At 31.1% G+C, this 27,702-nt stretch overlaps 1 protein-coding gene across 4 annotated transcripts in view; it reads left to right on the forward strand.

Annotated features, from left to right (window-relative positions):
• Positions 1-27,702, forward strand: part of LOC143079024 (E3 ubiquitin-protein ligase PDZRN3-like) — a 135,231-nt gene that overhangs the window by 9,171 nt on the left and 98,358 nt on the right. For 3 of the 4 annotated variants that reach the window (XM_076254140.1, XM_076254131.1, XM_076254158.1), the window contains exons 2-3: positions 34-114; positions 8,804-8,938. In XM_076254140.1, the coding sequence (XP_076110255.1) occupies positions 34-114; positions 8,804-8,938 (216 nt within the window). Of the gene's footprint in view, positions 1-33; positions 115-8,803; positions 8,939-22,390; positions 22,421-27,702 lie in introns of those variants that run through there. The other variant, XM_076254176.1, reaches the window with a different exon arrangement.

Genomic DNA, 27,702 nt, shown 5'->3' on the forward strand with positions numbered 1-27,702 from the left:
TTTAATGGCATTACTTTTTATTTTGTTTTATAGAATGACAAACAGCAAAGAATAAAGTTTCACTTAAAGAGAGATGATAACACACTTGGTGTCAATATAACTGGAGGATGTAAAGTAAGTATTTTACTTTGGTTCACACTTAGGAGAGATGATAACACACTAGCCTGACTAGGTGTCAATATTACTGAATGATGCAAATAAGTATTTCTTTTTGGTTCACACATAAGGAGTGATAACACACTTGGTGTCAATATTACAAGAGGATGAAAAGTATGTATTCCTCTTCAGTTCATACTTGCTATTCATGGTAGAGGCAATTTTATTTTTCCTCATAAAAAATATGTTATAAATGTATACTCTACAATATTGTGTTATTTTACATGTAAGCTTTTCTATGGCCTGCAAACGGTATAGCAGAGCCATACTTAGTTACAATGAAATATTTGATAGTCTTTTTTTTCTATTCAAAATTTTACCTTCTTATCTTCTTTGTAAATCTCAGTATCTACTGTAAAATACTTTCTTATTTATATATTTAATATAAAAGAAAGAATCATATTCATTGTCAGAGTCAGAACAGTATGCATCATGTTGTATAAGTTAAAAAGAATTCTGCAAAAAAAGAGAAAGACTTAGCCCTCATGTGCTAAAAGCTTTGTGTAGCTTCACTTAATTTCCCCCATAGCTTGTTTCTTGGTTCATAAATAAACCCTTATTTCACAGGAAATGTGTCAAGATCTCTCAACAATATTGTAGAAGACATTTTGAAAATCCATGGTATGCATTCAAATTCATGTAATTCAATTAGAAAAGTTAAACGTCATTATAGTTTTTGCGTCTTCTGTTCAATTCTCTTGTGGCTCGATGGTTTCTTGACAATAGAAGTTTGTTTTATTGTCTGTCCAACTCAGTGCAAATGTTTCCAAGCTAGAAGCAATAATTCTTGTAATAAAATTTACATAAATTAGAGAAAAAAGAAATCTTCACTAGTTTCCATATTAAAAGTTCCAATAAAAGTTGAGAAGAGATGAAAAGAAAGATTCTTTTCTGCAGCCTCTTTTCGTCATGCACACCAATTTAGAAAAGAGGGAAATGTTGTCAAACAAAGGAACTGTTAAGAATAAAATCTTTTTAAGTTGATTTGTTTAATTACTGCTCTTACACAATGTCTCATTGTGAAAAGAAAATCAGGAAAAAAAATAAATAGATTGATTTAGCATGATTTAGCAATTATTTGAATGGAATTTACAAGTTTTTGCATTTTAGGGAAGACAAAAGAATTCTTTATGAAAACATATACATTATACGTTTCTTTTTTATTGATAATTGTGTTAATGTCAAGATTTTACAAGGTATTTTTCAATCTTTTTTTTTAATATATGATCTACAACAATTCAGTCTAACAAATATTACATTTATGTATGTTAAGTTGACAACATTTTAGTTGTAAGTACAAAATAATCATCATTACTTTTATAAAAAACAAATACAATATATTATCCCATTTTTAGTAAAAATATGTCAAAATCAAGTTATTCCCATTTGCCTAAGTTTGAGAATAACAAACATTTGTGATCTTAGTATTTATGTCATTCTGCATCAAACCATTATACACAGTTTTATTTTCTAAAAGCCTTCAGATATTGGCATGATTTTTGGTGTGTGAGTTATGGGCTTTGGACTTTGATAAATTGTTGAAAATCACAGTTATACAGACTTTTTTTCCAAATGCTTTCAGATATTGTGCTGATTTTTGGTATCTGAGCTAACCATGATGAGTTACAGATCAAGTTTAAGTTTTGTTCCGCTTCGTTAATTTTTGTTAAAATTAAAAGTTTACAACTTTGAAAATTATTGAAAATCACAGTTATATGAACATTTTTCTATACGCCTCCAGATTTTGAGCTGATTTTTGATATGTGAGACTACCATCATGTTTGTGTCCACATGTGTTTTTGAAATTGCAGATTTTAAAACTTTTTGAGATGGGGCCATTCGTGTCACTTTGACACATCTAGTTTTTATTTAAATTTAGTTGTCTTTAAAAAAAAAAATAGTGGTCTAAATAGATAATACTGTAATCACTAGCTAGTCAACACTGAGGTTGTGAGTTTGAATCCCGTTCCTGCAAGTCCACTTGACTCCAATCTTAAATTGACTAGGATTGTCAGTTTTCCTATCGAAGGTCACTGGTTTTCTCAGGGCACATTGGCTTCCTCCACCAATATAAACTGGCCACCATGAAAAAGCCCAAAAACAGTGCTTAAAAGTGGCATTAAAACCCCATAAATCAAATTAAGGAAAAATTACAACAATAAAGTATGACAATATTACATGAAATTCAAATTTGGGATTAGGAAACAAGTTAAGAGAAACTTATATAAATCTGTCTCCAAACATTTTGTTTTTGTTGAATATGCTAGAAATTTTGGTGGGGAATTATAAATAAAACATTTGTATGTCAGATGCAGCTGTATAGATTTTTTGTGTTAAGAATTCCTATTGAAGTGTCACAGACAAAGAACAGTAACAAAAGAAATTTGGTTAAATTAAAAAAACATTTTAGGCTTTCGGAATTACTATTTCTGTAAAACTGCCTCTTTACCCATGAATATTATCACATCAGTTTAGACATGTTTTTCATCATTTTTGCATATCGCTACATCAATGCTAGAAATTAACAAGAATCAATTGTAGATTGGAATCTGCTTTTGTTAATTTCTGCAGATAGTTGAGAGGTTTTCTCTTCAAAAGGAAACCAGATTTGACCTTGATTAGCATGTTGTTAATTTCATTTCCATCTGGTGACAAATTTTGGTTGGACTGCATTGACCAATTTCCAGGAATTTTATACATTTTGTATCCCTGTCAAAGATGTGGTCATCAAGTCCACTCAGTGGTCATCAGATGACATTTATTCAGAAGTGGTCAAGAATGGACAGAACAAATACTCATGGGACCATCTTTTGCAGTGGAACTCAATATTGGCGGCCTTTGTCTGACACTAATTGCCAGTTGATGAATTTGTAATTGCTGGGGACAGAAATTGAAATGTATTGCTGGTGAAATGGTATTGTTGTTTTCTTCTCTGTAATTGGCAGTGATTTATATTAATTTCTTCTTAGCATTTGATATGCAAAAAAATTGAAATGATTCACAACACTTGATATTATAATTTACAATGACTCCAATTTGAATGGATAGTTGCAAATATAATATATATATTGAACTTCTACCTTTGCATCTGAATGTGACAAAATTTGGATGGGTTTTTCATGCATATCACAAACATGGTGTAATGAAATGTAAGGAATAGTGTTAAAAGGACAGATTCATTACTTAAATAGCCAGTATTGAATACTATAACAAACACAATTGACTTCTGTTGTCTTGGTTTAACTTTCAGTTTTGTTTTCTTAAACATTAGGCACTGTTACATAAAAATGACTAGCTAATGATCCAAGTAAAATTTTTATTTGATATGTGCCCATAAACAAACTATAATGACCAAGTATAGTATCTTTTCTCTAGTTTTAACTTGGGGGGTTATTAATAGTTAGATTTTTAAAGATTTTTGCCTGCAAACACTGAGGCAGTTTGAAAAGATTTTGACACTTTTTACCCAGAACGACTGACACAATTACAGTACATGTATGTTATGATAGATTTGTTTAGGGGCCAGCTGAAGGACGCCTCAGGGTGCGGGAATTTTTCGCTACATTGAAGACCTGTTGGTGACCTTCTGCTGTTGTTTTTTCTATGGTCGGGTTGTTGTCTCTTTGGCACATTCCCCATTTCCATTCTCAATTTTATAAAAGAAAAGGAAAATTGAATACACATATATGACTTCATTATTTATACATGTTATAGCAGTTTTGCTGGTAAATACTGTCCTCAGGTAGTCTTGATAGAATACAATATCACCAAAACTTTTTGATTCTTAAACTGAAGTCGGTTGACGACTTATCTTTTAAAAACACAATTTTCTCTGAAGAGATTTTACATGTCTATATTTATAAGATTTTTTTCAAGGTCAAATGTCACTTTTCTCGTTATTTGTCCAGAACGGATAATGTGGTATATTTATGCATGCTTAAGAAGTAAGTTGTTAAGTTCAGCTAAGTAAATGACAAGGTACTTTGATCACAGAAGGAAAATAATTCTAACAAGCCCGTATTTAGAGAAGTCAATAAAGCTTTTAATGGTTCATCAAACCAGGGTGTTTATGGTTGGATAACAAAACACCTGCTTATTTAGAAGATAAACGGCTGATAACCTTTTGTACAGAACATTAGAACTATTATTTTAAGACTAAATTATTAGTTTAACCAAAAGGTAATTGAAAGAGACTGGGATATCAGATTTTCACCTGAAGTTACTGTAAAGAAAACCTAAGGAGATTAACTTCAGATAGGTAATGAATCGTTAAAAAAACAAGTTTTATTATTTTATTTTAGATCCTGATGCAAGATAGCCTTGGCCTTTTTGATTAATTTTTCCTTTGAAGGGCAAGACTTTTAAGCTTTTACTGTATTTTATAGCAGTTTGGAAAATGAATATTTTTGTCTTGTTTTATCAAATTGTAGAGACTGTGTAAACTGATGTAAACTGTATATTTCTGCTATTGGCAATTTCCCGTTTACTTTGGACCAAAAAGTTAGTCAAATTTGTTAAAATTTAGTTACTTAAAAGTTAGTTCTAATATTAGATAAGAAATACAACTGTATATGGTAATGGCATTGTATTCACCAGAAACTACTATGTAGACTTAATTGTAAATGTTTAGATAAAAAAGAATTACCGAGACAACAATCCAGCAACTTTCTAAAACCTGAGAAGACATATAGAGATCAACTTTCTGTCTAATCAGTAATGCCACCTAAATGTTGACCTCTAATAATAAAAAATCATCTAAATCCTAGACAGATTGTCATTCAATTTAACAGAGAAATTTAAGAACAAAGAACACTTAAAAATAAAAGGCAATCACCCTCAGGCAAAGTTGACCATAGATGGATTGGCTATTATTATTTTAGTCCTTTTTCGTCATATAGCTCTTCAACTGTTTTGATTCTTATACATCCTTGGGGTTTAAATATTTGGCTTTGAGCTTCCTGATGAAGGTTAATCTAGAAAAGCACTTGGGATGCATGAAACATGGAGTGTTTTTTTTTTTACAATTTTTGGAAGTTGTTAAATATGAGGGATCCTCTAGATAAAGTGCTCTCAGAAAAATCTGCAATCAAGTAAGTTTTACAGCAATAATCCTATGGTTGCATCTATGCCTTATATTATTCACGATATGTTTAAATATTTGATAAGACACTTTGGATTGAACATTTAATTTTATAGCTTACAAGGAGTCTGCATGAAAACATATTAAACTATCGGGACAAAATGTCTCCTATTTGGACAAAATCAGTCTTTAAGTTGACCAAGCTTTGCTTTTACTTTATTGCTGAGTGTTTTATGCAAAAAAAAAGCTATTTCATTTATGAATTTTTGTAATTTTGTTTTTGATTCTTTGATAAGCTTTAGTAACAATCAAGATGGATCAGACAACTTTCTGATAAAATTGTTATTACGTGTTTGGTGTTAGGCTGTTAAAATATCAAAGTGGGAAAAATGGTTATTAAAAAATCATATTTAATGGTAATGTTTCAACTAAATGGAAAGCATATTGTTTTACTTGCTACTAGGAAAATCTAATATGGGTAAATGTGGCTCATCACTTTCATCAAGCAACAGATATTGCCAATAATGTTCTATAATTGATGAGGATGATTTGGTAGAGGATAAAAAAATGAATGTGAAAATTAGAAAACGGTAAGAGGAGTCTTCATAACAATGAGTCATGTGATTAAGATTTCATTTATTTTCCCGACAAATGGTTTCGTGTAAAAAAACGCAATACTGCACTTGCCAGTTTGATTAAGCTTGTGGTCACCTGATGCTCATTCAACAGAGCACTTTATTCATGATCGCTTATTTTTTGGGCTGTCATTGCTGTCACTGCTGTCACAGACAGGTTTTGATTGAGACATCTTCTTTTAAAGAATTATGGGAATTAACTTCTAATGATGACACATCATTCATAGAATTATAGCCAATGATGAAAGAAAGACAGAGGTCTCTTTAATAAGAAACCTGAAGAAAAAATATTTAGCTTTGAATTATGACATTATACATTTTTGGGTTTTGATTTGTTTTTTGTTTTTGTCAAAAACAGGGGTGATCTCAGGTGCACCCTAAGGATAAGAATATCCTGTTCCACATGTAACATGATTTAAATTGATATGAAATGTGTACAAATTATGTGCACTGAAGTTTCAGAAAATAATGAATTGAACTTAATAATATATATGATAACCTTGTATGTATATATTATGTATCTATTATATAGATTAGGCGGTTGGTTTTCCTGTTTGAATGGTCTTACACTAGTTATTTTTGGGGCACTTTATAGCTTACTGTTTGATGTGAGCCATTTAATGATCCATGTTTAAGACTGTACTTTGACCTATAATGGTTTTTCTTTTACATATTTTGACTTGGATGGAGAGTTTTCTCATATATACTTCTTGTATGTAAATAGATAAAATTCAAATTATGTCACTATGTGACAAGGGAACTATGATATACATCTTTATTAAGGTTCAGCATGATTTAAGCTGTTGTAGTGGTATTATTTTCAGACCTGAAATTTCAGATCACAGTGTCAATGCCTCATAATTAACATGATTAAGTATGACTTCTTCAAATTTCAACAAATGGTAACGAATGAATCAACAGTTTAGAGTTGTTTCCTTAATGAATCACTTCCTTACTGTTGGAATTCAATTCCAGAGAATCCAGACAATCTGTTGCATCAATTATTTACACAATTTCCATCCAAATTGATATTCGAATTAAATTTCATCTTAAATTAGACAAAATAATGGTCCTATTTATTACATGCGGAGATCTTAAACATGTTAAACATGCTGTATAGTTGAAAACTGTGTAAAATAAATGACTTGAAGCTGCAGGATTATTGGAATCAAGCTTCCTATTCCAGTACTTGTGCCAAGGGGGAAAGAAAGCTATATATTTCCCTTAATTGGAATTTTTGAAATAATAGTATTTTGCCCCTCAGTGGTCAGTGATTCATACCCAGATGAGTAATAGATTTTAATGAAACTTTCCTTTTTTATAAGACAAAACTTTGCATATTCTGTGCCTGATTGTTATATTTATTCAATGTGCATTTATTATATGTTTTTTTCTCTGTCAAATCTTTGATAGTTGCAAGAATTGTCATAAAGATCACCTAACTTTTTCATTGGCTACATAAATATGTAATAAATATATAGAATATTCATAAATTTTAAGCAACTTCATTTAAATCTAAATTTTTTGTACTTGATTTTTAAATGCTGATCTTTATTTGATTTAGCTTAATTTCTGATGTTTTTTTTACCATTACATGTAGTTATTTACTGTCAGTCTTGTCTGAAGGATTTATTTTTTCTTACTAAAAAAGTGTTCAGACTTAAAAACTATTGAAATTTGTACTAATGATTGTGATAAAGCTAATGTGTCAAATCAGTTAAGTTTCTGAAATCTAGCTGCAACACTAGTAAATGCAACACTTTCCAAGTGAACTTTGCTGAAAAGGTAAATCAGTAAATCATGAAGATGTGCATAAAGCTAGATATTTTTGGTCAGACATCTAAAAGGGGAGATAATGTTACACTTTGAAAAATTTGAGGTACAAGTTTCATATTGTGAGTTTGCTCACAGTACCTTTATTTCAATAACTTATAGTCTGTAATCTGGATTTTTATGTAGTTTAATAACACATTAAGAATAAAGAGTTGTCTTGATAAAAAGATAAGGAAAGATAAGGATTTTTTATTTTAAATATTATGGTTCAAGTGCATAGTGGCAAAAATTACTGATTTCGGGCCAACATGAAATTTTTTCAAGGTTATTTTTTTAGGAAAATGTTTATATTTGCTAACTTATAAAGATTATGGTAACATCAGGGAGGTTCACTAAAGCTATGTATTGATTCTTCACGAGATGAAGAAAAAAGAAATGTAATATAAAAAGCTTTCTCCTGATTTATTAACAAAGTTTAGTTACTATTGTAATTTATTTTGATTGATATTAACCATGGTTGGTTAAAGTGGTAAAAAACGATGTAAAAAGATTTCTTAATCTTTTAGTAGAAGATACTTTAATTACTATGATTAATGGCTGATGCATCTCGCCACTCTTTCCTTAATTGTGATGAGTTGTTGGGACTGTCCGCTGCCTAATAGAAGTGTCTTCTATAATTTTGTCAACTTCTATTGCCTTTGTGCCGTCTATGTAAACATTAATCCTTGGAAGAATGCTTTCATGCAAACAATGCTTTAAAAAGCAGCTTCATAATTTATTTTGTGATTTCCTTTTTCCGTCCCACTTCTCCAGATAATAACTGGTAGGGGGTCAGCGTGTCTTTGATGTGTAAGGACAATCAAATTTCCCATCCCATGTAATTTCATCTAACAAATCATTATGACCAGCAATCACTCATTGACTCTTGTTATAATAAGACATGTCCCATCAGCCTTTCATATCGTGTTGTCAATTTCATTTTCTTTCCCTCGTGTCTTGTGTGCTTATGTTACTGGCTAAACAAAGAAGACTGTTTAATTTATAAGACAGAGAAAAAAGATAAAATGCTAATCAAATAACTCTCTGATTGTAGTGAAATTCTTCAATGATGCTTGCTTTTAATTATGAATTTGAATATTTTACGATTTTTCTTAAACAGCCAGAAAAGAATAACAATGAAGAAAAAATAGTAACAGATTTGAACTGTGACTCAAATGGTATTATTGTATCAAGGGTAGTGTGTGGAAGCCCTGCAGCAAAAGTTGGAATGAGGGTGAAAGACCTGATAGTTTCGGTAAGTTTTTTTCTAATTTTATGTTTCAAAAAATTATGATTGTTAAAGCTTTTCATTCAGATGTATAAATTTAGAGATTCTCCATAACAAAATAATAGACTTATGGTTGAATGAATCTTCTGGATGTCATTAGCAATGATTGTAATATAATTTAAATTGTCCAACTTATTTCATGGAAGAGATTTATTAGATTTAGATTACCATTGAAGGAAAAGGGAGTTTGACATATTCATCTGATATTAAAGCATAAAAAATGAAGTACAATTGTATAGTTGATTTTAAAGATTTTCTGTATCTTTTTACTAACTATTTCCTTGAAGAAGATTGACAACAGACAATTATAGGTATATTTGCTACACTAAAGTGCAAGTATTGACAATTTTTTGTGAAATATTTGTCAGATTGAAAGCATTATTCAAATTCATCAAAGGGAATGTGTAACATTGAAATATTCAAACATAATGCATCACAAAATCATTTTTAAATGAAAATGTGCATGCATGCATACTCATAGGTAAAATATGTAAGAATGTTTCCATTCAATGGATGCTAATGTTAATTCAAAATTTGTCTTGTTTAGCACTTTATCTTTTTTGAACATGTTTGCATATACACATTATCATAAAATGGTCTATTGAGGGTTGTTGATTTAAATTGAGTCTTCGACTCAATGGTACTGCTACATTATAAATATAAGGTAAACTCTGAAAGATATACCATGGTAACACTAACCAGTTTTATAAAAAATGTAGTTGATATGTATTGAATTTATTTTATGTTGTCATTAGAAGAATCTTAATGAAACATGGATCCAAATCATCGAATACTACCCGTAACTTCTCTCTTACTTCACAGCATAACTTTGGAATCTGCTATGCCTTTTTATATCCCTCTCCCTGGTTTACAAGTGGTGGTCAAATGTACTTACCATGTGCATACATTGTAAGAGACTGTTACCAGGAATTTAAAAATTGGTTTCCTGTAAATTAGTTTCTTCCCAAAAGACTAATGTATTATTAAAGTTGCAAAGTATCAGTGACTATTTTGTAAATGAAATGGAAAACATCTGTTTGTCCTTGGAGTACTTAGAATTTTATTTTCTTCCTTTGTTTTATAAAACAGATCATTTGAAGGATATAATGAGAATGATAATCGAAGAAAATTATTCATAAGTATTATACAGATTTGTCATGTAGTGTTTTTAAGACTCTGGTTTATCTTCCAGTGTGAGCTGAAGAAAGTTTCATCATAATTGATAAAATTATTACCATATTTATCCATTTAAGTGGAAGGAATATCACAAGATGACAGTAATTTGGAATATCAGCAGTGATGTTTAATTTCTAACAACATAGTATTTGTGTCCTACAGGGTCCAATTAACGTAATAATCATGTCTTTTATGAACAGTGAAAAAGACAACCAAATTACGTAATTTGGTCCTTAGTTAGCAATTTAGGGTTTCACAAATTTTCCATCCCTGTCCAAACAACAATTATCTGGTACCCATGTTACAATGTAAGATTTGTAAGATTTCATCAAATATTTTTTTCTTTTCTGTGGTATAAACACAATGCAATTTCGTAAATGACTCATTGTGAGAACAATCAAATTGTGTCTTAAATATGGTAATCATGTTAAAAAAGCCTTTGATGTTATTAGAACAAGTTTAAAATCTGTTTGAAGTTTAAGTTCTGTGTTAATTAATGAAATCCTGGCACAATCTAGCATCACCCATGAGTCTTTGTTTGTGATGTGTTTTTCGGCACACTTAGAATATTTAATCCTGTTTAGCCCTTTTTAAATTTTGAATAGATATAATCATTTTGTTTTAGCTACCATGAAATAAAAATGTGTTTTATTACCAGTTTTATCGCCATAAATTTATAATCAATTTGTCGGATATTAAAATTTTCTTGATTCTAGACAGCTGTAATGAGTCCCTTGATAATAAAAAAATGATTTAAAATCATGTAGCATGAATTGGATCTTTCTTTTGTTAGAAAAAAAATATCTCTGAAATGTTTGTTGGATTGCTTATGATAGTTTGAGAATTAGAATATTCTTAATAAGACGTCATTTGGAGAATGTAAACATTAGGTTTGTTTCCTTTTTCCCAAATATGTAATACTGATTTCTGGATTAACTTTTATTTACTGTATGTATATTTGCTTTCTTCTGTATACTGTATATTTCAGTTTTGTTTTTGGAAAAAAGGGTGGAAAGTTGACAAATCAGATATAAATGAAAAAAGTGAAGACGTCAGTGTAGTACAGGTATCATTACCTACCTGCAAGGGAATGGTAGATTTTAATTGTTTATTGAATAATATTTTGGCATTGATCATTTTAGAGAAAAGAATAAACTTGATAACTCGTGAAGGTCAAAGGATATCAATCCAAATCAAGTCTTACCCATAAAATTACACTGATAAATATTTTGTTATAAAAATATAATTATTTTTGTTTTCATGTGCCAGTAGTGTCATTTGGTATTTAGAAGTGTCAAAAATTAATATTCTTTTCTTGTCATTTCACATGTTACATGTAAACAGACATAAGAAATACTATAATTGAACTGAAATTGACGTTAAATCAGTTATAGAGTCAGTTAGGTGGTCGGTGGTGCACTGAAAATGACGAGACGATTTTTAAATATGACAAGATAATAATAGTTTGATTGTTAGTCATGAAATCATAATTTATGCATTATAGATATGTCAACAGTAATTCAATACACAATGTTTACTATATACTTTGGATTGGTTTTGAATGAGATTACCTAGTCTTTAATACTTTTCTTTGCACTTAACCTTGATACCAGTAATTATGATAAGAACAAATCTGATGATGAGTGTGCAGGAATTAAAAACAGCTACCCAAGTCCCGAGAAAAAAAGACGAAAATATTGGTCAAAATTAATGTCTTCAACAAATGCAAGTTTCTACGTACATTGTTACAAGCTTTAGATCATTTTGGGTGGAAATAATCAATTCAACATCCAGTTTGGCTTGTTTTTTGTAAAGTTTTTATTAGGACTTCCACTGCTCAGATAAGATATTCAGTACATGAAAAAGCATTGTAGTATGAGAGATGTCTTACAGATTTAGTAGTGGTCTGAACATACTTCTTATGCTACAGGCATATAGTGGGCAAAATTATTTTATCTTGAAGACCAATTATGATTGCTCTATCTAGATTTGTTTGGGATATCAAAGAGGGAAAGCAAAAAGGCTTCTTACTAAGATAGAATTACTCCCTTGCTAGCATCACAAATTGAATATACAAATTGTTCTTTTCATTAACAGCCGTATTTTTCCATTCTTACAATTACTGATTTCATATTGTAAAATATCTTAAGAGAGTAGTTTCAGTTAAGCCTTAAGTAAATGTAAACTTTAAATGTACTATTTAATATTTACTCATGGAAATTAACAATTAATGTATATATAAAGAGGAAATTAAAATTAAAAATGATGAGAAGTGATTTAAATTAACTTATTGAAAAAGGTAGTGTTCATATTTGAGTTTTAACTATGAAATTAGCAATTGAATTTAAATTGACTTTTGATATAAACAAAATGATGTTGTTTGAAATAGTGAGCATTATGGTTTATTTGTGGAAATGAGCCGTCAGTTTTCAACAAAAAAGTTAATAACTGTACAACCACATATTTAAACTCTATAAGAATTAAATAGTATGGGGTAGATCTCCAGGAGATATATACAAAGAAAATAATATACAAAACTGTTTATACTTTGGGTGGAGTAAATGATGACTTTGAAGAATTTATTTTGGCAAGGTACTGCCTTAAAAATATATTTTTAAATCTTAAAGCAAATTCATGCAAACCTTTGTGACTAAAATGTGCTATATTTTTACTTATTATAAATAAGACATTGCTTATGCAAATACTTCAAATTAATACCATGTTTTTGTAACCACTTTTTAGCTCATCTCAACCAAAGGGCCAAGTGAGCTATTCTCATCACTTGGCATTCGTCCTCCGTCTTCATTGTCATCAACTTTTTTACATTTTGAACTTCTTCTGGGGAACCACTGAATGGAAAGGAACCAAAAATGGCACAAATGTTTCTTATGATCATGAGGTGCTGACCAATTGTTGTTACTTTGAAGCTGATCCATCATTCAAGTCGGCCGCCAGCAAGGACTTACTGTAACATAGGACCCTATGGGAAATACATAGAAATATCTTCTTTTATAGAACCACTGAATGGAATGAAACCAAACATGGAATATATATATGTTCCTTACAAGGTTGGGGTGAAGTGTTGCTACTTTGTTGCTGATTTACTGCTCAAGATGGCAACCAGGATTTTTTTTATTAAGTTACAGAGCCAAAATATCAAACCAAAATTAGGCCTCAGTAATTATTTTTGTATCTGTTATGTTTTTAATCTATTTTTACATGAAATCATTATTTGGGTATATGTTATGAATTTAATCTATTTTTACATAATTTCCAAAACCAAAGTAGAGTCAGGTGAGCTACACAGGCTCCTGAGAGCCTCTAGTTAACAGGTATTTTGGAAAAGGAAAAGTCTCTTTGATCATTATTGGTTCTAGTATATTTTCAACCTTTCCACGATAAGTATTTCGTAAGGTGGCAAAGGGTTATTTTCGTGCAACATGTTTTGCCTTTTTTATTTCACGTGCAGCTATGAAAAAGTTTTGTTATTAACCGTGTTTTGTGAAATCGGTGAAAAGATCAACGTGCAAGAAATTTTTAATTGTACCTTCATCGTGAAATGGCAATTTTTTATTTCGCTTTCTTCTGTTCATATCCCCCCTTTACACCCCTCATTTCTATTTAGGTATTTCTCTTCTTCAAAGATTGAGACATTATTTTAATCAGTCTTTATTTCTATCAAATATCTGGCTGCAATATAGCGGTGTAAAGCAACCAACAATCAATCAATCAATCTATCAAATATCTCGTATTGAAACCATGCCTTGGTCATATCTTTTTATATGGCTAATCTGATATTTGGTATGAAAACAGTGTGTCACATACCATCATAAACTTCACTAGACCTTTGACCACAAGGTCATATTATCGTTCTTAATTTGGTACTGGTGGTAACTTTTTTCATCTTTTGATATATTCGACAGCTATAGAATTTGAGGGACTTAATAAGAACGTAATTAACAAAGGCAAGACTGGCAAACTAAATGAAAGGGTCCAAAACCACGATGTACAAATAAATCACTGCATGTCAAGTAATAGTAATCCTATATAGAATGCATAATCTGTGCAATTTAAGTTTCTGATCCTTGGATCAAAGGGATAAGTTGAATGGATTATCAGTAATTTTTGTAATCCTGTTAAAAACTTAAAGTAGAAGGTAGTTTACTAGTAAATATGAATCATTAAACTATTCTTTTACAAATTGACTTAACCTGTAACTTCTGTATATTGAATAACCAATAGAATATGAAATTGTTTGAGATTCTGTACACAAAAAATAGAAAATAGACAAATTTTATGAAATGATAATTATTCAAATATGTAATATCTTTGGGCAGAAATGATGATTGCCAAATTCTCTCAATAATAACACTTGATGATTGATTTTTTTCCAAATAAATAAACTTTTTAAAGTAGGGGGTAAGAAATTCCAATCAAAGTTTACCTCTGATCAAACAGTTTCATTCAATAAAGGTGCTATTTAAAATATTTACTTCCATTATTTTACAGTTAGTGGCCTTTAAATTGACATAGGTCAAAACTATGTAAGCAAAAAGCCAGCATAATTTACCAATAGGTGACAAAAGTTAAGTTGCAAATAATCACACAAGAAGATAAGGGGTCTTTGATCTTTGAGGACTGTTACATATCTCAAATCACACAGGATAACTAATGAATTTTATCTGAATAATAAATACAAGGAATTCAACTTCATAGCTTCTTGTGAGATTTTTTGTTCTTTAGACTTCTCAGGTGCAATGATAGGGTAGGCTATTACAGCTGACAGTTGTTGTGCAAACGATAGAGAGGCAACAACACAAGTTCACAAAAATAGATAATCTAGAGTTCAACATAAGGTCAAATGTCCATATCATAAGGTATTCCCAATTGAAATAAACGAAAAGTAGTATTTATGTACAATATTATTAAATGGCCATAATGTAGTTTGACAGAATTTGTACATTCAATTTTCTTGCTTATTTTCATTTTTGGCATTTATCACAGAGAGTCAGCTTTGTAATTACCCCCATCAAAAAAGAAAAGAAAATGGTACATATGCCTTATATGCATGGCACCCCAAAAAAATATTGCTGAATTATTCTAATTGCATTTTGACAGGAAGATCATATTTCCCGAAATCAGCATCTATTTACTGTTCTGCTTTGGCCATCTTATTAAAATGGTCATTAAAAATCCATTATTTAGTCGTAATTGCTGAACTCAATTTAAGGATAGTGCACATGACCATTGGTCACTGCTCTGGACATTGTGAATCATCAATCAGGAACATAATTAGCACTAATGGTCAGCAATGATGGAATTAAAAGAGGACAAGTGTCCCATGTTTGAAGCAAAGGGTTAAAAATCCTGTCTCGTTAATGGAACTTTTATTTTATTGTGCAACAAAATTGACAAATGAAAATATGCAAAAAAACATCCGATATTTCAATATTATCGTGAATGACAAATCAGTGCATGGGTGAAAATAAATATATGGAATTGAAAAGAAATTTTTGCTTGGGAATCCTTTGAGAAGCCCCTGTCAGCTTAGCATATTAACAAAATATCGGTAACTGCATTTTGGTGTAATTTTCCAATATTGAAACAAATTGTGCCATTTAAAATGTGGCTTTGACAGAAAGATAATGATGAAGAAAGACAGGGCTTTGAGAATTGGCATTAACTTTTTATGGAAAAATTAGTATAACCAAGGGTGACTATAGATGTTGATCACATGACATCAGCAGTAGGATAGAAAAAAAATTCTTGCTCCCCAAAAGCAATATTTGAACATGTCTGTAAGATGCTATTTTTAATAAAATTCTAGTTGCATAATTTGATTTACAACTTGTTAAGTCCAGTTTGCATCTGGTGATTTTGATTTGAAAAAATATGAAAGAGATCAACATCTACTCAATCTTCTGAAACTGATAAGAGATAATTACATTTTTGGTCATTAATTACTAGAACTTTTTGACTGGCCAGGTGTTATAAGGAGCTTTGGTGTCATCCAGATATGTTTGCTTCATCAAAACATGCCTGGTTGCATGTCCTGTTATACAACAACTAAGATTAATTGTCCTATGATTACAATCTTTTTCCAATTCACACATTTTTTGGTGATCAAATATTGGAGGGTCCATTAATCTAACCTGTCAACACTTGATTATCTGTATTGGTCGTCCCATAGTATTGCTGCTTAGCAATGTTATCTAGTTTTAAAGTGGTGGCTTAAAAAGTTTTTTCAATTTTGTTTTAGAAAAAAGTCCATTCCTATTTTTAAACATCCAATAGCAAACGTTTCATGAATATTCATGACAATTATAGATTAACTAAGTTTCTGAAAATAGGATCTTAAAATTGTATGAAAGGGTGATACATTATATTGTTCCAGAAACCAATTGCATGTTTGGTTTGTTAGGCACAGAAATACATGCTTTTCATGATATTACTTAAATGCCTATTTAACAGTGTATTGCTTAGTTCTTAGATGTTTATCGTCCTAAACATGTAGGAAATATTTGCCACTTGACATTAAGCAACCAACAATCAATCAACACTTGCCTCTTTTTAAAATCATTGTTACACCCTTTTTATGCCCCACCTACGATAGTAGAGGGGCATTATCTTTTCTGGTCTGTGCCTCCGTTAGTCCGTCTGTCCGTCTGTTCCTCCGTTTGTCCGTCCGCTTCAGGTTAAAGTTTTTGGTCAAGGTAGTTTTTGAAGAAGTTGAAGTCCAATCAACTTGAAACTTAGTACACTTGTTCCCCATGATATGATTTTTCTAATTTTAATGCCAAATTATAGTTTTGACCCCAATTCATACATGTCAACCTCTGACAATGGGAAATCATGTCATGACATGACATGACATGTCAAAAAGCGTGTGAAAACGTGTGACGTAGATGCGGACTTGTTAATATGAATGTGGTAATGTTCATAATTTCATACAAATTTGTGAATATAAAAAAACAATATATATTCTACTGTGAACTTTTATTGTATTAAACAGTGGTCTGTTATGTTGCTTTTAAAGCACCACCACTAGGCACATAATCAAAACAACTGCAAGTTTCAAGTTTAGTTACATTTATTTGATAACAGCACACAATACAAGTGTAACATAGTCAAGTTCAGATCAGAATTCAGTGTCAATATCTTTATAATTGAAAAGGCTCTCCCACAGTAGGAATTGATATTTGACTGAATTAGCTTCATCAAGATTTGAAAGAATGTCATAATGATTTTTTTTTTTTGGCAATGTAAAATGTCATCTATTATCTCTGCCATTGCTCCATTGCTATTGCCTGGTTAAAACTGGGTAGTTCCTCAGAAGAAATCTGGTACTATGAGAGCTGATCCAACAGTTCTGTGATATTTTTATCCCAATGGCCTGTAGAAATCTGTTGCCATGTTGGCTAGATTTGAAACTGAAATTGAAAAAGAAAAATGTTTTATAAATTTGATTTCCATTAGATAAACAAGTTAAAATTCCTATTTAAATAGCTACATTGTACTTCTCCTCTCACATGTATTGTTTTTTTTATCATTGGAACATAGAATGCACAAATTATGCGTTACTTGTCACTCGATCATTTAAACTCGAACTGCAAAATAAAATTTATAAATCTTGAATCTTGCCGTACACATCGTTTTGGCTTAACAATCGGCACTTTAGACGACGGATGGTCCACTGAACATAGAAAATGATAGTGCGAAGTTCAGGTTAAAGTTTTTTGTCAAGGTAGTTTTTGAAGATTTTAAAGTTACATCAACTTGAAACTTAGTACACATGTTCCCTATGATATGATCTTTCTAATTTTAATTCCAAATTAAAGTTTAGACCCCAATTTCACGGTCCACTGAACATAGAAAATGATAGTGCGAGTGGGGCATTCGTGTACTATGCACACATTCTTGTTATTTACAGTATATATATAATGCATTGAATAGAAATAATGGTTTTGCGGTCAAATTAAAAAATGTTCTTTCAAAAATAGGGTTCAATCATGTAAGGGAAAATCAAAATAATTTCTCCAAAAAATGTCTTATTAATGCTGTAGGTAAAAAATTAGCTGAAAGGTATACAGATTTCTGGAAAGACAGCCTTTTAAAAAATATCATTATTAAAATATCAGTGCTATTTTTTTTATGCTTCATTCTTTTACATTTAGTTTTGAAAGCTGGTAAGAGTGATAAACCATTTCAGATGGGGTCACATAAGTTCATAAACGATTGTACCTTAAGTTTAAAATTAGGTAAATGATACGTTAATCATTTTATTTTTAAAGCTACTGTTACATTGAAAATTAGATAAAAAATCATTGTTGCCATTTGACTTATCTTGAACAGTTTCAGTATATTTGTTATTTGAAACCTTGGCACTTGTACAAGAATTTGATATCGAAACGTGAAAATCGAGCTGTTCTCTCATTGAAAAAAATGAACAAGCAACCGCCCAGTTGATACCCAGGTTTGGTCACAAACACCTTTAGGATAATATATAATCCTTCACACCTGTATTGGACACCTGATTAAAATATATTTTAGTGTATTTAACTTCTTGCTAAGCATGAGTCGTGCTATATGTTATCCTTTAAATGAGTTCATGGTGATACTAAACGTTTACTAGAGATTAAAAATTTTAAACACCGACAGTGGACAACAAAATTGATGCCTTTTATGCCTGTTCTGTTTACAATTTTTAAATGCTGAAGAGAGAGAATCTAAAGTTATTGATTTTTTTTTTATCACATGCAGTTTAGGAATCAGAGTTGCTGATGTGGTAAAAGGGAGAAAACTCAATTGTTTTGTGATGATACAAGATCAGTCAAAAGGTGTTATTGGTACAGCAAACTTTAAAAGTCACTTTAGACTTATCTCAGTACATTTAAAATTCTATTATGATATAATTTATTAGTAAAATGTTTAGGAATAAATTAAGAGATCAAAGGATTAAATGAGGCTATATTTAGGTAGTAACTAGTGATTGCTGATCCTTTTAGTGATTTCATTATCATTGGTGTTTAATATCATAAACAAATCTTTGCTGCTCTTCTTGAAAAACAGAAAAAATAACTATCAAACATAATGTATTTACTTTAATGTCTTTTAAAAAAATCAATGACTTTTCTTCTTATCTTTAAATATGATATAGTACAAAGATGTAAAAAACAAACAAAATGATCAAAAAAGTGACTTTGCAATTTATTGTAAATTTGTGTTGTAATTTTGAAAGTTTACACACATCAAGTCCTTTGAGTTTTGAATTTAAATTATTGTTTCATTAACACAGTTATATATCTTTCATCCTCATATCTGTCTGAGTTTATAGAGTACTCTTTTGGAAGTAACTTGCTTAATTTTTTTTTTAACTGAACAAGCTAAACTTTGAAGGTATATTTTGAGAGTTTCATATTACATTGTAATTAAGGCTAAATATTATCTTGAAAATTTGAACTGATCAAATTTTTATTTTCAGTTTTATCTTAGCTGGTAAACTTTAATTATCAGGTATGAATATTGATACTTTTAATCATGAACCTACAGGGGTAGAAATAAGACTAGAATTTTGATTCAATCTTGTTAATGATTGTGTATGTTATAAACTAATTTTGACTCAAGACTTTTCTTAAACTGAGTTTTACTGTGCGTATAGTTGTGTGTTTGGTTTTTCTACATTGGATAGAGGTATAGGGGAGGCTTAAGATCTCAAAAAACATGTTTAACCCCGCAGCAAATTTGCGCCTGTCCAAGTCAGGAGCCTTTGTTATAGACTTGTATGATTTTTAATTTTAGTTTTTATACCTCTGTCAAACTTATGACGGGACGTATTGTGGTATACAAATGTCTGGTGTCTGTCTGTCTGTCTGTCTGTTCAGCGTAAACATGTTGCATCAAAACTTGAGAACGACTCATCCAAATTTCATGAAACTTAAAATAGTTGTTTCTTATGATGATCAAATGATCTGTATTCTTTTTGGTGCAAATAAGATTAAAACTTTTTGAGTTACGGCACTTTGTAACTAAAACAGGGGGGGGGGTTTTCACATGTCGCACCGTATCTCAAAAACGATTCTTGATTATTGCTTAAAACTTTACACACTTCTTAGTTATATTAATCTTAATATCTGTATACTTTTTGGTGATGATTCAAAATTTCATTTTTGAGTAATTGAGTATTTTGTAAAAAAGGGGGAGAGTTTTTTTACATGTCGCACCGTATATCAAAAACGAATTATAATTATTGGTTCAAACAATTTATGATTATTGTTTAAAACTTTACACACTTCTTTGTTATATTAATCTTATGATCTGTATACTTTTTGGTTTTGATTCAAAATTTTATTTTAGTGATATTTAGTTTTTTGTAAAAAAAAACCAGGGGAGCTGGGGGGGGGGGGGGAGGGAGGTTTCACATGTCCCACAGTATCTCAAAACAATATATGATTATTGCTTAATACTTTCTCTGAAACTATTTATGATTATTGAATAAAACTTCCACACAAGACGTCGGGCGTATCATGCGCTCATGGTGCAGCTGTTTATTTGTGTATAATTCTGAGTTTAGTATGATGTCCATTATCACTGAACTAGTATACATATTTGTTTAGGGGCCAGCTGAAGGACGTTTCTCGCTATATTGCAGACCTATTGGTGGCATTAGGCTGTTGTCTGCTCTATGGTCGGGTCTCTTTGACAAATTCCCCATTTCCATTCTCAATTTTAATGATTCTTTTTCAACTTGATCATAACTTTGTATTTTTCAAGTTATTCCCCTTTGCATGGATGAAAATTCAGCATCAGTTGTATTTGAATATGCCATAAATAACATCTTCATGGGTAAATGCCAGAGTAGGTGGAATTTTGAATTGATTTTCAACAAGTAACTTCCCTACAGATTATTTACAGGTTTTGTTGGTGGTCTTTTTAATGTTTTTTCCAACTCAAATTTTTGAAGATCACCTGGGTATCGTTTAAAAGTTGATTTTGAAATATTTGTATCATTGAAATGCAGAGCACAATGATAACAAAAGTTCAAATCCCTTTCTTATAGATACTCATTTGGGTACAATATTTATAAATTACCTTTGGACTTTGAACATTTTGTGAAAATAACTTCTGGGTAAGAAGTGTAAAAGGTAATATAGTATTGTTATACGATTTGAGCAAGACATTCATGATAGTCCTGATACTTTTAGTATTAAAGTCTAGTGACAGTGATTTTTGAATACTATGAAAAATAGTTCTTATGTCATGAATGTGTTTGAATTTTATAATTCACCAAATGATTTGTTTTACATTTGTAACAATTTCCACTTAGAAGAATAGCTTTGGATTTGAGAAAGCTAACCTAAATTGCAGCCATAAAAATTTAATACAAAAATAATTTCAACAGTTTTCTCAAACATTTGTGTTCCTCAAAATTCCATTAGATTTTGACAAGAATGATTCTTAAATGATTTGAACATCTGGTGTCAAATATAACACAGACTGCCGAACATCAATTGACATTGGACCATGCATTTGCAATTTACCAAATCTTCTCTCAGACTAAGAATAGACGTAAGTTGAGCAAAACAGTCTTTTTATGTCCAATTGTTTTAAGAAAAATGAGGCATATATTAAACTGATATAAAAGGTTAGTTGTAAACAGCTTGAAATTTGTGCATAAAATATTTAATTGCAAAAAGGAGAAGTGGGAGATGTGTTTACTGTGAATTGTTTGATGCCTTCATGAACTTACTGTACTTCAAAATCGGGCATAGGAGCTGGACAAAGGGGTAGTTTTGGTAAAAAAGAAATTGAAAATTGAACACAAAGAAAATTAAATGAAAAAGAATACTTATTCAGATTAACTTTTAGACTTAAAGACGAATAAATGTTTTTTTGTTTCTTGTCACTTTTAAATGTCCATTCCACTTCCCCAGTTTTTAAGTTTACTCATATACCACTTAAAAGAGGTGTATAAAATATTAAAAAAATAAATAGATTAAATCAAAATAAAAGTAAATCCGAGGCAACTGTGTGGACATTTCACAAGCTACAGTTGATAATGACTAGGGCAAGATAAAGCAAGACATGTGGAGAGATATTCCTTACTCCATGTCATAGTAGTTACTGAACATGATGGAGAGATATGAACCTGTTTATATAAATATCAATGATTCATTTCATGTAAACTTGATATAGATAAATAAATTTTCAAAACTATCAGGAGAAATTTCTTTATACTCTTGCTGAGGATGTTGACCAGACATGCATGAAAAAAAGGTAGGTTATTGTTTTCTTTCTCTTTTTATAGGAAAAATTATCGGAAACAAACTAGTTATTTATTTTATGCGAAAAAACAACAAGAATCATGTAAACTATTTGCAAGATATCATTCTTATTTTTTATTTTATAAAACAAAAAACAAGAGCAGACTTCAGATATCTGTGATTTTAGGTGAAACTTTAATTTCTTTATCTAGTTATAAAGATACAGTCCTAGCTTATATTATCTATATATAGATTATATTTCAAGAGATCTATGAAATATTTCAGAAAAGTCAGTTTTGCTTCCAATTAGGAAACTTTTTCTCGTAAAATACTGGTTCTGCATATTTTTTCTTACTGATATTGAGGCATACTTTTCGCTAAAGCACTTTTCTTAAAGAGTTACTTTGAACATTAAATTAGATCAATAAACTGGGTGTAACAATACTACATACCTGCCAACTTTTGAAAATGCCCATGGGGGTTTTGCGTGCAAGATGGCTGTCATAGTCCTCAAAAACATGCAAGGGTCCTGCAAATACATTTTAATGTTGTTTTTTGGCCTCTTCATACTTTAATAAGCCTAAAGTCATTGTAAAATTAATTGTTTTTTTTATATTGTGGACAAAATTGCTCTTTCAAAATTTCAATTTGGAAGCCTCCATGGGGGAAATCCCTCATAAATAGTGACAGTTGGCAGGTATTGATACTAGAACTTGTGTTATATGTAACTTCTGCATGCAAACCTCAAATGCATGTGTCATATATGTTACATTCAAAGCTATGTATTATTAGCTCACCTGGCCTAAAAGGCCATGTGAGCTTTTCTCATCACTTGGTGTCATTCGTCGTCGTCGTCTGTCGTCGTTAACAATTTTTCAAACATCTTCTCCTCTGAAACTACTGAATGGATTTGAATGAAACTTAAAATGATTGTTCCTTAGATTATCCTGCACAAAGTGTGTGCTTCGATTTTTGATCCGTCAAAAAACATGGCCGCCGTTCCTTAAAATAGAACATAGGGGTCAAATGCAGTTTTTGGCTTATATCTCAAAAACGGAAGCATTTAGAGCATATCTGACATGGGGTAAAAATGTTCATTAGGTCAAGATCTATCAGCCCAGAAATTTTCAGATGAATCAAACAAACCATTGTTGGGTTGCTGCCACTTAATTGGTAATTTTAAGGAAATTTTTGGTTATTATCTTGAATATTATTAAAGATAGAGATAAACTGTAAACAGCAATAATGTTCAGCAAAGTAAGATCTACAAATAAGTCAACATGACCAAAATGGTCAGTTGACCACTTTAGGAGACATTGCCCTTTATAGTCAATTTTTAACCATTTTTCGTAAATCTTAGTAATCTTTTAGAAAAATCTTCTCCTCTGAAACTACTGGGCCAAATTTAACCAAACTTAGCCATAATCATCATTGGGGTATCTAGTTAAAAAAATGTGTCCGGTTACTCGGCCAACAAACCAAGATGGCCACCATGGCTAAAAATAGAACATGGGGGTTAAATGCAGTTTTTTGCTTATAACTCAAAAACCAAAGCATTAAGAGCAAATCTGACAGGAAGTAAAATTGTTGATCAGGTCACGATCTATCTGCCCTGGAATTTTCAGATGAATCGGATAATCGGTTGTTAGGTTGCTGCCCCTGAATTGGTAATTTTGAGGAAATTTTGCTGTTTTTTTGTTATTATCTTGAATATTATTATAGATAGAGATAAACTGTAAACAGCAATAATGTACAGCAAAGTAAGAACTAAAAATAAGTCAGTATGACCAAAATAGTCAATTGACCCCCTAAGGAGTTATTGCCCTTCATATTCAATTTTTAACAATTTTCTTAAAATTTGAAGATTTTCAATAACATTTTCCACAGAAAGTACTGTTATAGATAGAGATAATTGTAAGCAGCAAGAATGTTAAGTAAAGTAAGATCTACAAACACATCACCATCACCAAAACACAATTTTGTCATGAATCCATCTGTGTCCATTGTTTAATATTCACATAGACCAAGGTGAGCGACACAGGCTCTTTAGAGCCTCTAGTTTAGAACTTGTTTCTAATTTGGGATAGAGAAAGTCAAGGCTACCTATCACTTGTAACTCAATGGTAAAATTGTCAGAAGCTTTCATTTTTCAAACAAAGTAAATAATATGGAAAAGAAAATCTAGAAATAAAATGCTTGTTTGAAAATAGATGAAATATTTCGTAAGGTTATTGAGGACATTTATAGATATTCTATTACCTTTTAATCAAAAGTGATTGATTTAATTTGCCCTTAGAACATTATTTCTTTGTATTATTGCCAATATTCTGATGTCCAAGTTGATCTGTCAATATCCGAGACACACAAATCTCTTAATTTGCTTTTTTGACTTGACAGAAACAACTCAATTAGGAAGGAAAAATTACCGAAATAAAATAGATGCCAGTTTACTGAATTTAATGTAAGTTGAGGAAGATATATTCCTGATGTAATGTGTTTATTGTGGAATTGATGAAAAAGAACGGATTGGTAATTGCTGTTATTGCCTGCATACTTTCTTATAACTGTGAAGTCGTGCGATAGTTTTAGTTGCAACAAATTGTATAAAGATGTATCTTCATTTATTCTCTCCCATCAAACTATCATGAAGTTTTAATCACATCAGAAAACATATAAAAAGTCCTTTTAAAAGCCGATTGCTTCCATGCTGCTGCATCTATTTACGTACTTTGTGAAAAAATGGGAATGCAATCATCATTAAAATTGTCATTGTCATACATCAGTTCAGCCTGAGTATAGCTCTTCATTAGACACGAAGAAAAGATAACAGAGTTATATGATGCTAAGATCTACCTCTGAGCAGACTTCAAATTTTTGTCCCTTTTAATCTGAATGTAATTACAGTATCAAATTGTTTCAGTTGTAGAAACATCACTTCCAATATTATAGAAGAAAATTATATACTGCAAGACCACAATTATTATGAAATAGATCTGTTGGATTATAGAAGTAAATGATTCATCTTTCAATACATGCATTATGAACTTGATTTTGTGTTTTGACAAATTTGCTTACAAGGTAAAGCATGAAGGAAATACGAAGTTTGTGGTTCACCTGTACCCTCAAGATCCACAAACAAATAGTGTGACAAATAATAATGAATCCACAGAACCAAATCTTGTAGCAACTGTACATGTTTTAAAGGGGCATAAACAATCATTGTTTATGAAAGACCTTTGATTTTTTTTGCTTCCACTTACAACTTTTTTACACTGGGTAATTGAGAGCTATACATTATATTGTATAAGCATCTGTCCATTGTTAAAAGACTTTATATTGACATCTAGATGTCTTCTGAATATTTTGTTGTTGCTGTTTCCTTAAGAGATATATCCATTATCTCTTTTTATTTTCCAATGAGATCAGATAGTTTAAATTCTATTTCAAATAGTGGGACCTGAGTTGATAAGGCAAAATCAGAACAATGGATAGTGTTTGCTCCCTCCAAGAACATAGTTTGTAATACATAACAAATAAAAGAGCTATCAGTGGCGGATCCAGAACTTTTCCTAAGGGGTGGCCCTCTGACTTGACCAGTCATGCTTCAATGATTCCCTATATAATCAACCAAATTTTTCCCCACGAAAGGAGGGGGCCCGGGCCCCCCAGGGCCCCCTGGATCCCCCTGGATTCACCTATGGCTATGATAACATTAAAAGTCAAAAGTTCTTGTTAAAAGTTGATCAGTAATTCCCTCTGTACACTCTATACATTTCTGTGAAGTAGGACCTTTTAATACTGATGTCAGGGTCATATCAGACAAGGTTTCCTATCTGATGACTGATAACATCAAAGACTTAGAAGTGATGATTGGTGATTGATTGATTCAGTAGACATGTGGCTGCTAATTCTCTTGACACTGTTTACAAAAAACTAAATTTTTAAAGTAATATCCAAAAGTATCTGTCTTACTTTGTTAAATCACATACTTGTTCCCAATTTGTTAATTTCAATAACTGATATGGATGTTGTCTGCATAGAAATTACATCAGAAGTTCTTTAGGGAAAGAGGTAGCTATTATCTTTTTTACAAGTTTTGTCTGTTGTCTACCAGTAAATGTTGAAAAGACTGCTGCTGCTTTCACTTTCTGGTCATTTATATCAATTTAGCCTGCAAGTCGGAATAAACTCAAATTAGTTTCTTTATTAACGAAACAACTAAAAGTTCCAATAAATAAATCGAGAAAAAGTGGGTGGGTTACGAAAGCAGGTCCCTAGGAGGGTAGCCTTTAGGTCATAAGTTGATACAATATTCTGAATTTTGGATTTCCTATCATAATTTCCTTGATAAAGGCTTGCCATCGCTAACCATTGATAACCATGGCCAAACCATGGTTGGTTGTGCTTTACACTATGGTCAACAATGGTTTTCCACTTTTGTGACCATGGTTGACCATGGTCATACATCTTATTTGGTTTCTGCATTCTAACTTACCTTTTACTCATCCAAATATTTTGAAACTTATACACACTGCTATATACTACAACATGCAGCAAGAGCTTGAATTGTTTTTGTAAGTCATCTACCATTCTATAGTCGTTCCCCTTTCTGACTTGGAAAATTGCAAAGCCTGAGTGTGGGCATTCCTATACTGACACATCCTTTTGCTTTATTTGACTTATAAGCTTGAATATCCCTTTGGTATCTCCCACCCCTCTTTTAAAAAAACCTTTTAAATATAAAAAAGAAGATGTGGTATGCTTGCCAATGAGACAATCGTCCACAAGAGACCAAAATGACACAGAGATTAACAACTATAGGTCACCATATGGCCTTCAACAATGAGCAAAGCCCATACCGCATAGTCAGCTATAAAAGGCCCTGAAATGACAATGTAAAACAATTCAAACGAAAAAACTAACAGCCTTATTTATATAAAAAAATGAACGAAAAACAAAAATTTAACACATAAACAAACGACAACCACTGAATTACAGGCTCCTGACTTGGTACAGACACATACATACATAATGTGGCAGGGTTAAACATGTTAGGGGGATCCCAACCCTTCCCCTAACCTGGGACAGTGGTATAACAGTACAATATAAGAACGAACTATAAAAATCGGTTGAAAAAGGCTTAACTCATCAGATGGACAAAATTACAAGTGGACGTGGTCAGGTACTTGTATCAAAGCCAGTCAGACCCATAAAATGTCCTCTAGGTTGTATGGGTTTTGGTCATATTGTAATACAAGTAGTTAGTTGTGACTATGTCCAATGGTAAAGTGGTAA

This window comes from Mytilus galloprovincialis, chromosome 1 (assembly GCF_965363235.1).
Source record: "Mytilus galloprovincialis chromosome 1, xbMytGall1.hap1.1, whole genome shotgun sequence".
Taxonomy (NCBI): domain Eukaryota; kingdom Metazoa; phylum Mollusca; class Bivalvia; order Mytilida; family Mytilidae; genus Mytilus; species Mytilus galloprovincialis.